General features: G+C 42.7%; 1 protein-coding gene across 1 annotated transcript in view; it reads right to left on the bottom strand.

Annotated features, from left to right (window-relative positions):
- DNAH11 (dynein axonemal heavy chain 11) overlaps window positions 1-13,563 on the bottom strand; it is a 311,018-nt gene that overhangs the window by 45,937 nt on the left and 251,518 nt on the right. Inside the window, exons 63-65 of the mRNA XM_036759767.1 lie at window positions 13,347-13,520; window positions 5,912-6,147; window positions 4,804-4,926 (exon numbers count right to left, since the gene is read on the bottom strand). Of these exons, the coding sequence (XP_036615662.1) occupies window positions 4,804-4,926; window positions 5,912-6,147; window positions 13,347-13,520 (533 nt within the window). The remainder of the gene's footprint in view (window positions 1-4,803; window positions 4,927-5,911; window positions 6,148-13,346; window positions 13,521-13,563) is intronic.

Genomic DNA, 13,563 nt, shown 5'->3' with positions numbered 1-13,563 from the left:
CCTTAAATAGTATAACTTACAACAGCTTTTGTTAACCAGTCCCAAGAAGTTACTTTGCATGCATTCTAAATTTAATTAGTTATGTATTTGTTGTTTCCTCTCAATAGATACAGGCTCTTCAAGTCAGGGACTGTTTGACTTTTGTCTTTGCATCGTCAGAGGCCAGAACAATGTCTGATCCCAGCAGGTGCTTAATAACTGCTTGTTGTATTGAAATGACCTTCTGTGAAAGCTGTCCACTGAAGGCGAGGAAAAAGGAAAAGATCCTCATGGTCAGAAATGACTGTTTCCATTAGTGAGGTTAGTGATTCATTTTAAGGACATGCTATTTTACTGAGCTCATTAAAAGGTACATTAAAGAAAAAGGAAAACTTAACTTTTAAAATCTAAGAAATTCCAAATATTCACTGCCCAAATTCAAGTTCAAACTGGTTTTCCAGGGATTCTGGAATAAGACACAACTGGTTGGATTGAAACATCAGAATGGCCTGATTAAAGTGTTAGGAGGTTAAGGGATGGTGATCATAGAAAGAATTAGACAAGCGAAAAGAATCCAATGAGATATACAGGTCCAGAGCTTAAGATGATGTTGAGCACATAGTAGGTGCTACTTGTATGTGTGTTCCCTTCCCCCTCTAACTCTCAGCCTGGTCTTTGGCTCTAGCCTACTATTCTAGAATGATTTTACCTCATTCCCCTTCACACTTGCTTTTCTCTGAATTCAATCTCCTTCTCAGCCTTTGCATAGGCATGTCTAGAACAGCCATACCTAGAACACTCTTTCTTTTCACCTCAGAGTCTCTGGATCCCTGACTTCATTCACAGCTCAACCGCTAAGCCACCTCCTCCTGGAAGCCTTATTTTCCAAATTTTCTTAGTGACCTCTGCCTCATTAAATTCTTCTATACCTACTTAATAATACATGGCACATCTCTCACCCCTTCCCATTCTCCAGGAGAATTTAAGATCCTCAAGGGAAGGGCTGATTTATCTTTGAACCCCCAGCGCCTTCCATGAAGAAAGCGCCTCACATGGTCTTGTCTTATGGAATGGGACTCTTGGACTGGGCGAAGAAACAGAACTTTTTGTTCTGTGAAATAACTTCTTTGAGTCCTCACATGTGAAAGCCAGCAAATTTGCTTTGGAAAGAGGACATGTTGATAAATCTTCCCCGCCATGTTTTCTGTCGATTGACATCATAAAATATATTTTACCTAGAATTAGGATTGTCTGAAGCTCAGTGGATTTAATTATTTGTAATTACCCTGTTGTTGGTGGACTGTAGCTGCTTTATGACAGTGGTATCTACTGTGTGGGTCAGGTCCCACTGTATATCTTTTCAAATACAGAATTAATGTACTATTGATGAAACCATTACCAGAACCAAATGAAAGTCTGGCCTGATGGATTGGTCCTCGGGGAGCTGTCAGACATGAAAGGAGTAATTAGTATTCATTACTCCATACTCCACAACATTCCAATTATTCATGAACTTTAACTTTTGGACTATGCCTGTATCTATCTTTCCCGACTTGTGTTATTAGGAAGAGAAAACAAATGTCAGCTATAGAAAAAACAACCACCAGTAACTGAAACTTAAAAAGGAAAAAAAAAACAAGGGAAAACGGGAAAACAAAGCTCCATCTAAGGCATGGTTCCACTGACTTTGGAGGAGGGCAAAGCATCATCAGCGGCAAGTCTCTAAGTGGAAGACACCAAGAGTGACAATTTTTTGTTGGGTGTATTAGATTTACAACCCCACAAGAGAAGTGCACAAACAACTGTCTACTCAGTAAAGGTCTGAGAGAAGAAGCAGAATGTGAAAGCAATCAAACAAGTCTTTATTAAATACCTACTGTGTGCTAGGCACTTGATACCATAATAGAAGAGGAACTAATCTTTGCCCTCAAAGAATTTACACTTGATTGGGGGAATCAACACATAGAGGGTAGAATGTTCATCTGCTTGCTTTCCTCCTGCATGGTTGCCAAATGAACTTTAACTTTTCGTTATCAAATACACCGATCTCCTACCTTTGTGTTTTTGCACATGCTTCCTCCAGTGCCTAGAGTGCTGGATTCAAAGGCATAGACTGCGAGTTCAAATTTCACCTATCTCATTTACTACCTATATGACCTTGAGCCAAATAATTTCTCTTCTCTGAATCTTAGCTTTCTCATCTGTAAAATGAGGAGAGTGGACTATATATTCCACCATCTGGGCTACTTTCCCAACTTGATACTCATAGGTTTACACGTTGGATCCCCAGGGGTAGAACTTCTCTCAAGTTTCAACACACCTATGAGTCCATATGCCTACAACTCTTGCTCATGGGCCCCCATCAGTGAGCTTATCTTTCATGGTTAGTCAGTAGATACAATCAGTACAAAACAAAGGCATTTGTGCTTCTGACTCAACCCTAATGCTAAATGAGACCATGATTCCCCAGAGTACTTCTCGATTTCTGCCCCAGCAGACTTCTCATGCTGACACTACCTCCATCCCATGATCTCCTCTTCCGATTGGTGAGTTCTTTTCTAGAATTCCCATTTGAGAAAGTACCCACACCAGCTATTCTCACTCCAACCCTAGCCCAGCCCATGACTCATTGGAACACTTCTTGACTTTGCCCCTGTGCAAAGTCCTCCTCTGCCTCTATTTTCAGTTCCCTATTATTTGTTGCCTTTCTCAATTAGAATGTAAGCTTCTTGAGGCAGAGACTGTCTTTCTTTTTGCTTGTATTTGTATTCCCAGCACTTAGCACAATGCCTGGCATACAGTTAGTGTTTGATACATGCCTGATCTCTCTTTATGTATCTATTTGCTAAGATAGCATAGTTAGAACTGTAGCTATCAAACATTCCCTGGGGCACACTCCTACAAACATACACAGAATCTGGGGGAAGACTGGCACAAACTTAGGCTCTTACAGGAAGAACACATGTGACCAAGGTAACTAAGTTCTCCAGGACCAGTGAGACCCCATTTCTCTTTTCATGGTGTCCTCATGCAGCTGCCCCCTGCTGATCTTTGTAAAGATTTTCGAATAATTTTCATTTTTTCTGTCCCAATTACCCAGCCCCTGGGAGCCCCTATTTGGCCCAAAGAAATAAGAGAAAAGAAGAGAGTCTGAGGTCACTCCTTTCCAATTGGGATATTGAGGCTGATTCAAAGAACATGAGCTAAGGAGTGAGTGGATGCGACTGCTCCACATCTTTGGAAGGGTCCATCAGAGTTTCCCCTCATAAGCATCCCCTTCTTGGGGTCCTACATATTGCAACAACGTATTCTTAGTACATCAGGAGTGGTCACAATTATGTTGACTTTATGGTAAGGGTTGCAGGATTTGTCAAATGGCTTATTAAGCTAGTCTAAATTTACGTCTGAGTGCATGCTGGTTTATTAAACAATTTTAGCTTGTCAGTCATTGCAAACAGATTGACTTTATGCATCGTACCTTTCACAATAAATAATTTACTAATCAGTTACAGGCTCCTTAAAACAGAAGTGGTTACTCTTGTGTAAACCAACTAACGGGGCCCATGTTTAAGTTGGTCTACTTCCATTGATGTTGACTGGATATTAGAGAGACCTCAAAGGAGATAAGATACCTGAGAGGGGTGTGTGTGTGAGGGGGGGGGTATATATGTGTGTTTCCAAATACACCTTAATGAGAGAAAAGGAGGGAGGGGAAAACAAGAGCAAAGAGGAAAAGGGAAAGGAGTATAAGAATGAGCCCCATTTCCTACATGTTTCAAGTAACGTTGATTCTCTGTCTATATGCAAGATGAGAGAGGGGGGGGGGGACAAATGGGGGAAAGTGAATATAGTAGTTGGAGTCAAAGGACCTGAGTTCAAATCTTGCAGTTGTTGCTGACTGTGCAATCTTGAGTAACTCCTCCCAGTTACTATTATCTGTGGGATTGTGGGCCAATTACTTTGCGTGTCTGAGTCTTAATTCTCTCCTCTGAAAAATGGAGGATTTGGCCTAGATGCTCTCAAAGGCTCCTTCACCTCTAAACCTATGGTCTCTCTTGGCCCTAGAAGTCTCTTCCAGCTCCACATTTAGGCTTTCCTTGATATGAGACCTAGAATGTCCATCCCCATTGGTCCATTGGGGAGAATGTTCTGGGGGATGCTTGGTGCTCACGTGAGCCACTGGGCATGAGAGTAGAATGGTCCTCTGGGAAACCACTCCCTCTCACTTAAGAGATTTCCTATTCTTCTGACTCCTTACATAAACCAATGAATGGGCCCATCTAGACATCTGACAAGGCATCTGACTTCTCAGTGAGAATTCTGGTAGAGTGTCCCAGAATCTTTCAAAATATCTTTAAAAATTGTTTTTACGTGCAACTGGAAAATAAGATATATAGGCAATGGGGTATAGAAATCTATCTTGGGGAAAGTGGATGGGGGAGGGATTTGGGTGATAGAAGGGAGGGCAGACTAGGGAAAGGGGCAATCAGAATACATGCCCTCTTGGGGTGGGTGGGAGGGTAGAGATACGGAGAAAATTTGTAACTCAAAATTTTATGGAAATGAATGTTGAAAACTAAAAATAAATTTAAAAATAGAAAAAATAAAATATCTTTAAAAATAATTCCTACATTTTTGCCTCTTCCAGCATTTCAAATGCAGAGGAGAGCTTGTCTTGGTCTCTGGGCCAGTTATGGCATGGCTTTGGGCACTGTTGGTGTCATGAAATTGAAATCCTGTGTAAAACTCAAGTGGTCGTGTAAGACCCAGACCCAGACACCTTGACTCAAATCTAGAATATTTGAGGAATACAAGGATACTCACTTCCCTCGTTTAATTGTGTTCCTCCCCAGTAGTGGATCGAGGACCGGATCGATTGTTTCATCCAGGTTTTCAATGAGCGCGACATCTCCAAAAGCCAAAGCGTTTTCAATAGCATTCAAAAACCTGAGGAGTCAGCAAGAATTGAACTTTGGACTGGGAAGGCTCACACTTAAAAATAAATGAAAAACTTGATCTACAATCCATCCTGCATTAAATGAGTGGCATTTATAATGGGGCAACACTACAACAAGCTGAGAAAAAGCTATACTTTAATTTTAGGAGGCCTTGCTATGGGTATGGGTATGCCCTCTACTCAGATAGACTGCCATTGTTCCAATATTTGGTGGACTGTCTTTGAGAGTGGTTACCATCCCCAAAGTCATGTTCCTGTGGTCAGGCTGGGGCTGAATCTCTCTTTTGAAGCCATTTAGACTTGCTTAACTCCACTGGCATGGCCTTGGCAGACCAAGTGTGGCATTACACTTTGGTGGGGGATACAAAGTTGTGCCATGTTGGTCTTATAATTATTTTAAGTTAAATTTTATTTTTTCAATGAACAAGCATGTATTTCCTCCACTCTCCACCTAAAGGGAGGGAAGAAACAAAGGAAATCCTCATAACAAATTTTCATATTCAAGCAAAACAGATCCTCACATTGACCATGGCCAAATGTGTGTTTCCTTCTTCAAGTTAGGTACTTAGGCAAACATTATTGCAAACACTCAAGGCAGGTTCCATTTATAAATGGTTAACGTACACAGAACCTGTCACTAGAGCTGAAAATGTCTTCAGAAATCCATTGTTGCTTGTTATAGGGATAGGGCTGTGGTGACTTCTGTCATAGGGACCTATTGCAGCGCTTCAAGCACTTGCCGTGTGTCAAAGGGCTCCCTCCCACCACTGCCCAGGTGGAAACCCCGTCTCCATCTTAGCAGATCATCCCCAAGAACTACTTTGTCCACGTTGCCAAAAGAAGCCTCACTAATACATGGGATGCTGCTCTCCTTCAAAGTTGCCATTGGTTCTAACAAAGCAAATCTCTAGAAGCAATGATGAGCCCCTCTCAAAGGCACAAATGCAGGCAGCTTGGGTTTCCAAGTTCACATACCCTTTCTGGCCCAGACGGAGGATTCTAAGGTCAGCACCATATTTATTCTTGATCCATTTAATCCCCTGTTGCTGTGGATCGATCATTAGGGGCCAGCGTTCGGCATGAGTGAGGATGGTGGCGTTTTCAGTGGACATCCGATCACTGGGCAGCCCCTCGTTGTTCCAAGCAGCCACAGTGGCATCATCAGTCAACATGGTGATCAGGTCCAGGCCTGCTGTTATGGGGATGGGAACCTTGAAGACCAGAGTCACATATAATGAGCTGTCAAGGTTGCAGCATTAGAAAACAAGGCATACTGCTGCAGCAAGCCAACAAATCCAAGCCAAGTTACTGGAGGGGAAGGAAAGTCTGTCCTGTGGAACACTGAGCACAATGCAATTGTAACTAGGATAAGACAACCAGGGCTTTGCCTGGGGGTATAATATTATGGGATACAGCCAGTGCCTGAACTCTCCTTCAGTAGTGTAAAAACCATAGAGCTCAGCACTTTGGTAGCAATCTGTTAAAGTTGGAAGCTACCTAATGCTAGACTGGTTTGAGCCCCTCCCTGTCTCCATGTCCTTCTCTCCTTTCTGGCTTACTGTGGCTTACCTCTTTGGCAGCAGCCTTGTAACTGGTATTTAGAATCTCCATATCCCACTCCCCAGCCTCTGTTCTCTGCCCAGGCTAATGGGTGGCACATGCTTCGAATTCAAAATTTCCAAATTGTGACTCCAAAGGATCCAAAAGTCCAGTGTAAATCCAACAAGCTGTTACCCCAGGCCTATGTCAGCAGTTACCACAACTGGATGATGTGTCCTGGGATAATAGGTGCTACTTATATGACACTTATGTGGTCATCATCATCATCTTCATCACCATCATCATTATCACCACCACCATCGTCATCATCTACTTTATCATCATTATCATTACCACCACCACCACCACCATTATCATCATTACCATCATCATCACCATCTTCATCACCGCCATCATCATTATTGCATCATCATTACTATCACCATCATCATTACCACCACCACCATCATCATCTTCTTCTTCTTCATCACCATTATCATTACTACCATCACCATTATCAATGTTACCACCACCACCACCACCATCATCATCATCACTGCATAATCATTACTATCACCATCATCATTACCACCACCACCATCATCATTATGCATTGTTTGAATTCATCATAGGCCTGGATTTAGGGATGGAAGAGACCTCAGCAGCGACCTAGTCCAACCCCTCATTTGATGAATGGGGAAACTGAGGCTCAGAGTATGTGGGTGTGTGTATATAATCATAGGACATCTGGCATTTATATAGTGCTTTAAGATTTGAAAAGCACTTTACAAACATATGTCCTTTTTTCCTCACAACTCTGGGTTACAGGTACTATTATAATCCCCATTTTAGATATAAGGAAACTGAGGCAGAGAGTTTAAGTGACTTGCCCAGGGCCACATGGCTAGTAAGTGTCTGGGACTGGGGGAAGAGGGATTTGCCTTGTTTTGCTCAGCCCCAGAGAGCACAGTAACTCAAAGCGGAAGGTTTAGGCTGGTTGTAGGGAAAGACTTCCAAACATTGAGAGCTATCCAAAAATGGATTCTGCCTCATGAAGTAGTGAGTTCCCCTCACTGGAGGTGTTCCAACAAAGCTTGGATGGCCACTGGTTGAGGATAACATAGGGGGATCCTTGTTCAGATACAGGTTAGATTGAAGTTTCCCTTCCAAGAAAGAGATGTTGTGATTCCAGCTTCTCTTTGAGCAGTGGGGCATGGGATGGAGAAATAGAGGAAACATGGAGGGGGCTGCTACATGGCCCAGTCTGGTTAGGATTACTTTCATATGTGTGGAATCCTCCAGACTCAGTATTGTGGGAAACAGGTCTTTGGGGCCATTGAGAATGTTTTCAACCAGGTTCACAACCACTAGGCAGGAAATCAGAAGTGATGAGGTTCACAATGATTCCACATGGACAGATGGCATGGACCCACTGGCAGGAGTGGTGGATTTGGAGCTTCCTCTCTGGAGGGGAAATTCTTTCTCCCATTTGGCTGACATACTTGCTCTAAGCATTAGAGTGAAACTGAACTCACATATAGGAAAAAATGTCTATTATCTCCATTTAAGGGCAAAACTCAAATATCTTAAGTCAGGGGTGTCAACCACATATGGCCCAGTGAGGCAGCAACACTCCCAAACCAGATGAAAATAGACCTGGGAAATATTTTACAAAATAAATAAAAATATAATAGAACATAGATAATGTTAATGCATGGTTTTCTAAGTCAATATGTCACCTGCAGAGATTCTTATGTGCAATTTAGTGGTCCCTATTTCTATTCGATTTTGTTACCACTGACCTAAGTCATCATCTTTTTAAAAAACTGTATTGCTATCTTCTGCTTTTACCACCAACATTTCCCTATATCCTCTCCCTTTTCCAAATCATTATCTTTAAGGCTTCAACCTCATTCAAGGAAACAGTGTTTCATGAACTTTGTCACTAAATCTCCACATCTGGTACAACATCTGGTGCAGAACAACCATAAAGAAAGTAGATGACCATGAGAAGGGAAATGGATGGTGGCATATGGATGTAACAGAAGACTGCCATGATTTAAGAAAGGAAGAATAGGTGGAATTCCAAGAAACAAGGGAAGAGATGCCTGATTTGATGCAGAGCAAAGGAAGCTGACCCAAGAGAACCACAATGACCGTGGTCATGGAAATGAATGGACACCAAAGATTTTCTGTGCATTCCTAGTGCTCAGCACACAGAGCAAGTGCTTAGTAAATGTTTGCTGGTTGACTGATGAGTAATTGTAATGACCCATCTTGGTTCCATGGAACAGTTAGTAGAAGATGCCACCCTGCGGCCACTAGGGGGCGCCACAGTGCACAGAGCCCTGAGTCTGGACTTGGAAAGAAGCGAGTTGAAATCTGGCCTCAGATGCTTAGTAGCTACGTGACCCTAGCCAAGTCACTCAACTTCTGTTTGCCTTAGTTCCCTCAACTGTGAAACAATAATAACAGTACCTACCTCCGATGGTGGATGTGAGGATCGAATGAGATGATATCTGTAAAGTGCTTAGCATAGTGCCTGGTATACAGTAGGCTCCATATAAATGCTTATTTCTTTCCCTTCCCCCTTCTTCCTCTCGGTAAAATGGCCCCTGACTATAGGGAAAGTATATACTGTCAGATGTGGTTCCTTTATTGGTTGCTTTTATTTATTTTTCTTTGGCACATGGGGGTAGGTGAAGGCAAATCTACCCCCAGAAGTGGTGGTGATATAAAAATCAACCAACAGGCATTTATTTATGTAGTGTGCCTAGCACTGTGTTATGTGCTGGGGGTGAAAGGAAAAAATGAGACAATCCCTGCCCTCAAGAAGCATATCTCCTAATAGGAGTGATAGTAAAATAGACACTAAAATAAAAGAAAGAATTCATCTGGAAGGTTTCTGGTTTTGTTTTTTAATTAGTACTAAGTAATTTCCTATTTATGCTACAACAGCAAGGCTGTAACTTCCCCTTGCTATCTCAGCGTTCTGAGGCGAAACACCAATTCATCTTGGTCAAGTTTTAAAAGGTGGCTTTTTTCCTTATAAGCCTCATAAGCTGAAATAAGCATGAACTTCAGACCTCAGAGGACACTGATGTCCTACCAACATCAGAAAACTATGGGCAGCCTGTCTTGAAAATGATGCAATGGTTTCCTAGTTCTCTGAATGGTGAAGCATCATTGAAATCAGCAGGCCATGGGTGACGTTCTGCCAAAAGTCATCTTCAGGGAAGCATGTGGCCCATGGCAAAGAGAAGAAAGCCAAAGGGGGAAAAAAACTAGAGATGAAGGTTCAGAACCACGGAGAGCGTTCTTGCTCTCCCTCTCCACAACATGACTGGACATTTTTCATTTTAGGAAGGATACATTCATTGCCTGGGTGCCAGACTGAGAACCCAGGCTTGTTGAAAGATTGAGCTTGAGAACCATTGAGGGTTTAGAGAACCATCTTTGCCTCAGTATCTCGATCACTCGTCCCCTCTCGTTGGGCCAAGGTACTCCATGCTTGGAATCCTCTCTCTTCTTGACTCTTTGCTCTCCTGGTCCTTTCTTTGAGCTCATCTCAGGTGCCTCCTCTTCCAGGAAGTCTTCCCGGCATCTCCCAGATGTTATCTTCTTCTGTACCTTTCCCAGAACGCTTTGTTCAGGTTCTCTCTCCTTTGTTCTCTGCATACTCTACCTTGTACTTGTCATTTATCTGTACGCATTTTAGATTTTAGACTTGATTCTCCTTGAGGGCAGGGACTGAGTCATTTTTTCATCTTTGTATCCATCCCTAGTGTGTCATACAGTGCCTGGGACACAGGAAAAGCTTAAAAAGCCTTGGGTGAAAATCAAGAGTGTATCTTCATGCCATGTCTCAAAGTACGTGATAATAACGAGAGGTAACATTTATGCGGCACCTTAAGGTTGGTAAAGTATGTTATGACTCGACCACACGTTTCCTTCGTGCCATGTTAGGATGGTTTTTGTTCCTAGCCCATGGTGAGTGATGTTCTACGGACTGATTTACACCTATCATGCATCTCTCCATCAACCCTGGGTAATTCCTCAGGATGCCAGCCTTCTTGCAGCACCAGCATCAGACTGTTGGTACATAAAAGAGAGGCCACTATTCCAGGGAGAAGACAGGGGTCAATAAAAACACTCCCCCTTATCTCAGAGGGAGTCAGCCTGCTCTCCTCTCCCTGCTCAGGTCTGAGACTGGCTAACCATCTAGCAGCAGCATCTTTCCAGGGCATGTCTACAACTGCTTACAATGATCTGATCAACAGGCATGATGCATCCTCTTGGTTTGTCTTGTGTGGATGGTTAAACTTAAATATTTTGAGAGCCTGTGGATCTATTGAGGTGGTTCTGCCATGTTCTGGGGCCTGCAATCATCACAATGTCATCTGCAGATGGGAGCGCCTGAAAGACTTCACCATCCATAGGGAACCTTGCTTTCATTTGAGTTTTGAGGTGGACTCCTTCCATGAAAACAGCAATCACCTTTCGTGAGCATCCATCTCCCTGTTTCATGTCTCACTTGATATTAATAACATTATCCGACACATTTTATTGCATGGAAACATCTTGGTATTAGAGATGTAGTTTTTGAAATTCAGATATTCCAATGGCTTTGTGATCTCATCAACAGGGAGGTCCCTTCCAATGATGCCGACTGCAAGACATCCCTGCCTGCTCATTCTTTGTCATTCTATGTCTGCCAATAGGCTGACCATAAAGAGGCAACCTAACATGCTGAGGGCTTCCTTCATTGTGGTGCTGACTTTAAGCACACAGAGAAATTCTCTATTACCCACCATTATGATACGGATTTTGACACAAATTATAAAATGAGGCTATAATAAGGCATGGTCTCACTGAGGGTGAGGGGATTGTGGGGAATTCTCTTCAGCTGTTCCTGGTAGGCTCATTCTTATATGCTCTGTGAGGGTCCAGATTACACGCAAGCAGGCATATGTTTACATGTTTACAGCCATGTAGTGAGATTCCTAATATGTAGAAGACTGTGTGCCAAGTGTGTTCTAGGTTTATTTAGTAGATACCATCATTGAACCCAAGATGAAGAACATACTTTCTTAACAACCAACAAGCATTTATTCATCCTCATCCATCTTCATCATTTTCATCCCAAGTTCACCTCAAGGTTCTAGCCTGTTAAAAACATCCTGGATCCCGACGTGGTCCTCCACTGTGCCAGGCGCACCTTCTAAATTTTGTCACTCACAAATCTGATCAATGCTCCCCCCTCCTCATTTTATAAGGGAAGACTCTAAGGCCAGAGAAGGTAAGAGATACTTGCTCCAAGGCAGGAGTGAAGAAGTGAGTCAACAAAAAAAGAGCATGATGTGGAATAGACTTTGGCTGGAAGACGCTCCAGAATCATCTCAACAACACAGAAAAGGTTGGTGGAGAGACTCTGGATAATGACTGAGGACACAGAGAAGTAAGTCCAACAGGAAGTCTGCTAAATGGAAGCATGCAGGAGGGGGATGCCACAAAAGGGAAAGGCACCGGGGAACTGTGTTTAAAGAAAAGTAAATCAAAGAGAAAAGTGAAGAGATCGTTTCTGGCTTTACATTTCTGATCCTACAGCTGTAACTTGCATTATCAGTGCTCAAAAAAAGCAGCATAAAATATGCCAAGTCAACTTGGAGATTCAAGAAGTGAAGATAATAAAAGTGACTAAGACAAACTCCATTTGCAGGAAGTCTTGTTACCTCACATCACTATCTTGTTTCTGAAGGAATGCAGTCCACCTTTTTACATGCCCCACCTCCCCCCTCCAATTTTAGTGCCCTGGGTCAAAGCTTCATTGTCCTGCCCTAGTTATATCTCTCCTGATTTCCCAGAGTCAGCAACATGCCATTTACAACTGCCTCTCTAGAGAAGTGAAGTGGCATGGTAAGAAAGCATTCTGGACCTTGGTGTAGTAGAAAGAGTAAAGGGCCTGCGACTCTTAGGACTTAAGGCAAGTCAGGTTTCCATTTCTTCATCTATACAATGAAAGGCCTGGGTTTCATTATCTCTAAGGTCCCTTAGCTAGGGGGCCCCATAGTGCACAGAATACAGAGCCTGAAGGGGCCCTTAGGTGGCACCATAGTGCATGGAGCACTAGGCCTGGAGTCAGAAAGACTCATCTTCCTGAGTTCAAATACGACCTAAGACACTTGCTAGCAGCCTGGCAAGTCACTTAACCCTGCCTGCCTCAGTTTCCTCATCTGTAAAACAAGAGAGCTGGATTTCGTTATCTCTAAGGTCCACTTCGGCTCCAAATACCAGATCCCTAATCTTCTAGAGTATGGCAAAACATGTTCATCTCCTGTCCTCAGAATCACGTAATCCTTGAGCCACATGCAACTCATTTAGCCATTCTTTCTTTTTAAAAAAAAAATTATTTATTTTGTTAAATATTTCCCAAATTTAATTTTTTTAACATTCACTTTTTTTTGATTTCCAAATTCTCTCCCCCTTCCTCCTACCACCCCCACACCATACTCCTTAAGAAGATGAGTCACCTAACATTGATTACACATGTAAAGTCATGCAAAATTTGCCATCCGGACTCAGTTTCCTCCAATGTAAAATGCAAATAGTAATGTAGATGGTACTGACCTCCCAGCGTTTTTGAGAGGAAAACACTTTATCAAGTCTAAGGCACTAATGTGAGTTAATTCTATTATCTCTACTTCCTATGAAATTTCCTCTTTCCCTCTTGAAACCTTGGACCTTAATGCAAAGATGCACGGCTGGACGTTGCTCTCATTACCATTCAGTAAGATGCTCAGAGCCTCGGTTTAGATAATGGAGCCTTTGTGGAAGCTGGAGGTCTGCTCCCTGATGAAGATGCTCAACGTACCTCTTGTGACTTCAGGAAAGGAATCCACTTGCATTGGACCAGCTCACATCGGTAACGTTTTGTGAAATACCCGACATAGGACACGAACGCCGCCGTCAGAAGGACGTCTCCGCAGAGCGTCGTCTCCTGGGCCTCAAAGGACGTGATGGACTGACCCCAGCGGATCTTCTCAGACTGAGAGAGAAGTTCAGATTTTAATGCAGAGATGGGATAGAAG

This window comes from Trichosurus vulpecula, chromosome 5, assembly GCF_011100635.1.
Source record: "Trichosurus vulpecula isolate mTriVul1 chromosome 5, mTriVul1.pri, whole genome shotgun sequence".
NCBI lineage: Eukaryota > Metazoa > Chordata > Mammalia > Diprotodontia > Phalangeridae > Trichosurus > Trichosurus vulpecula.
The sequence above is the reverse complement of the archived record's forward strand: the minus strand, read 5'-3'. Positions and strand labels throughout refer to the sequence as shown.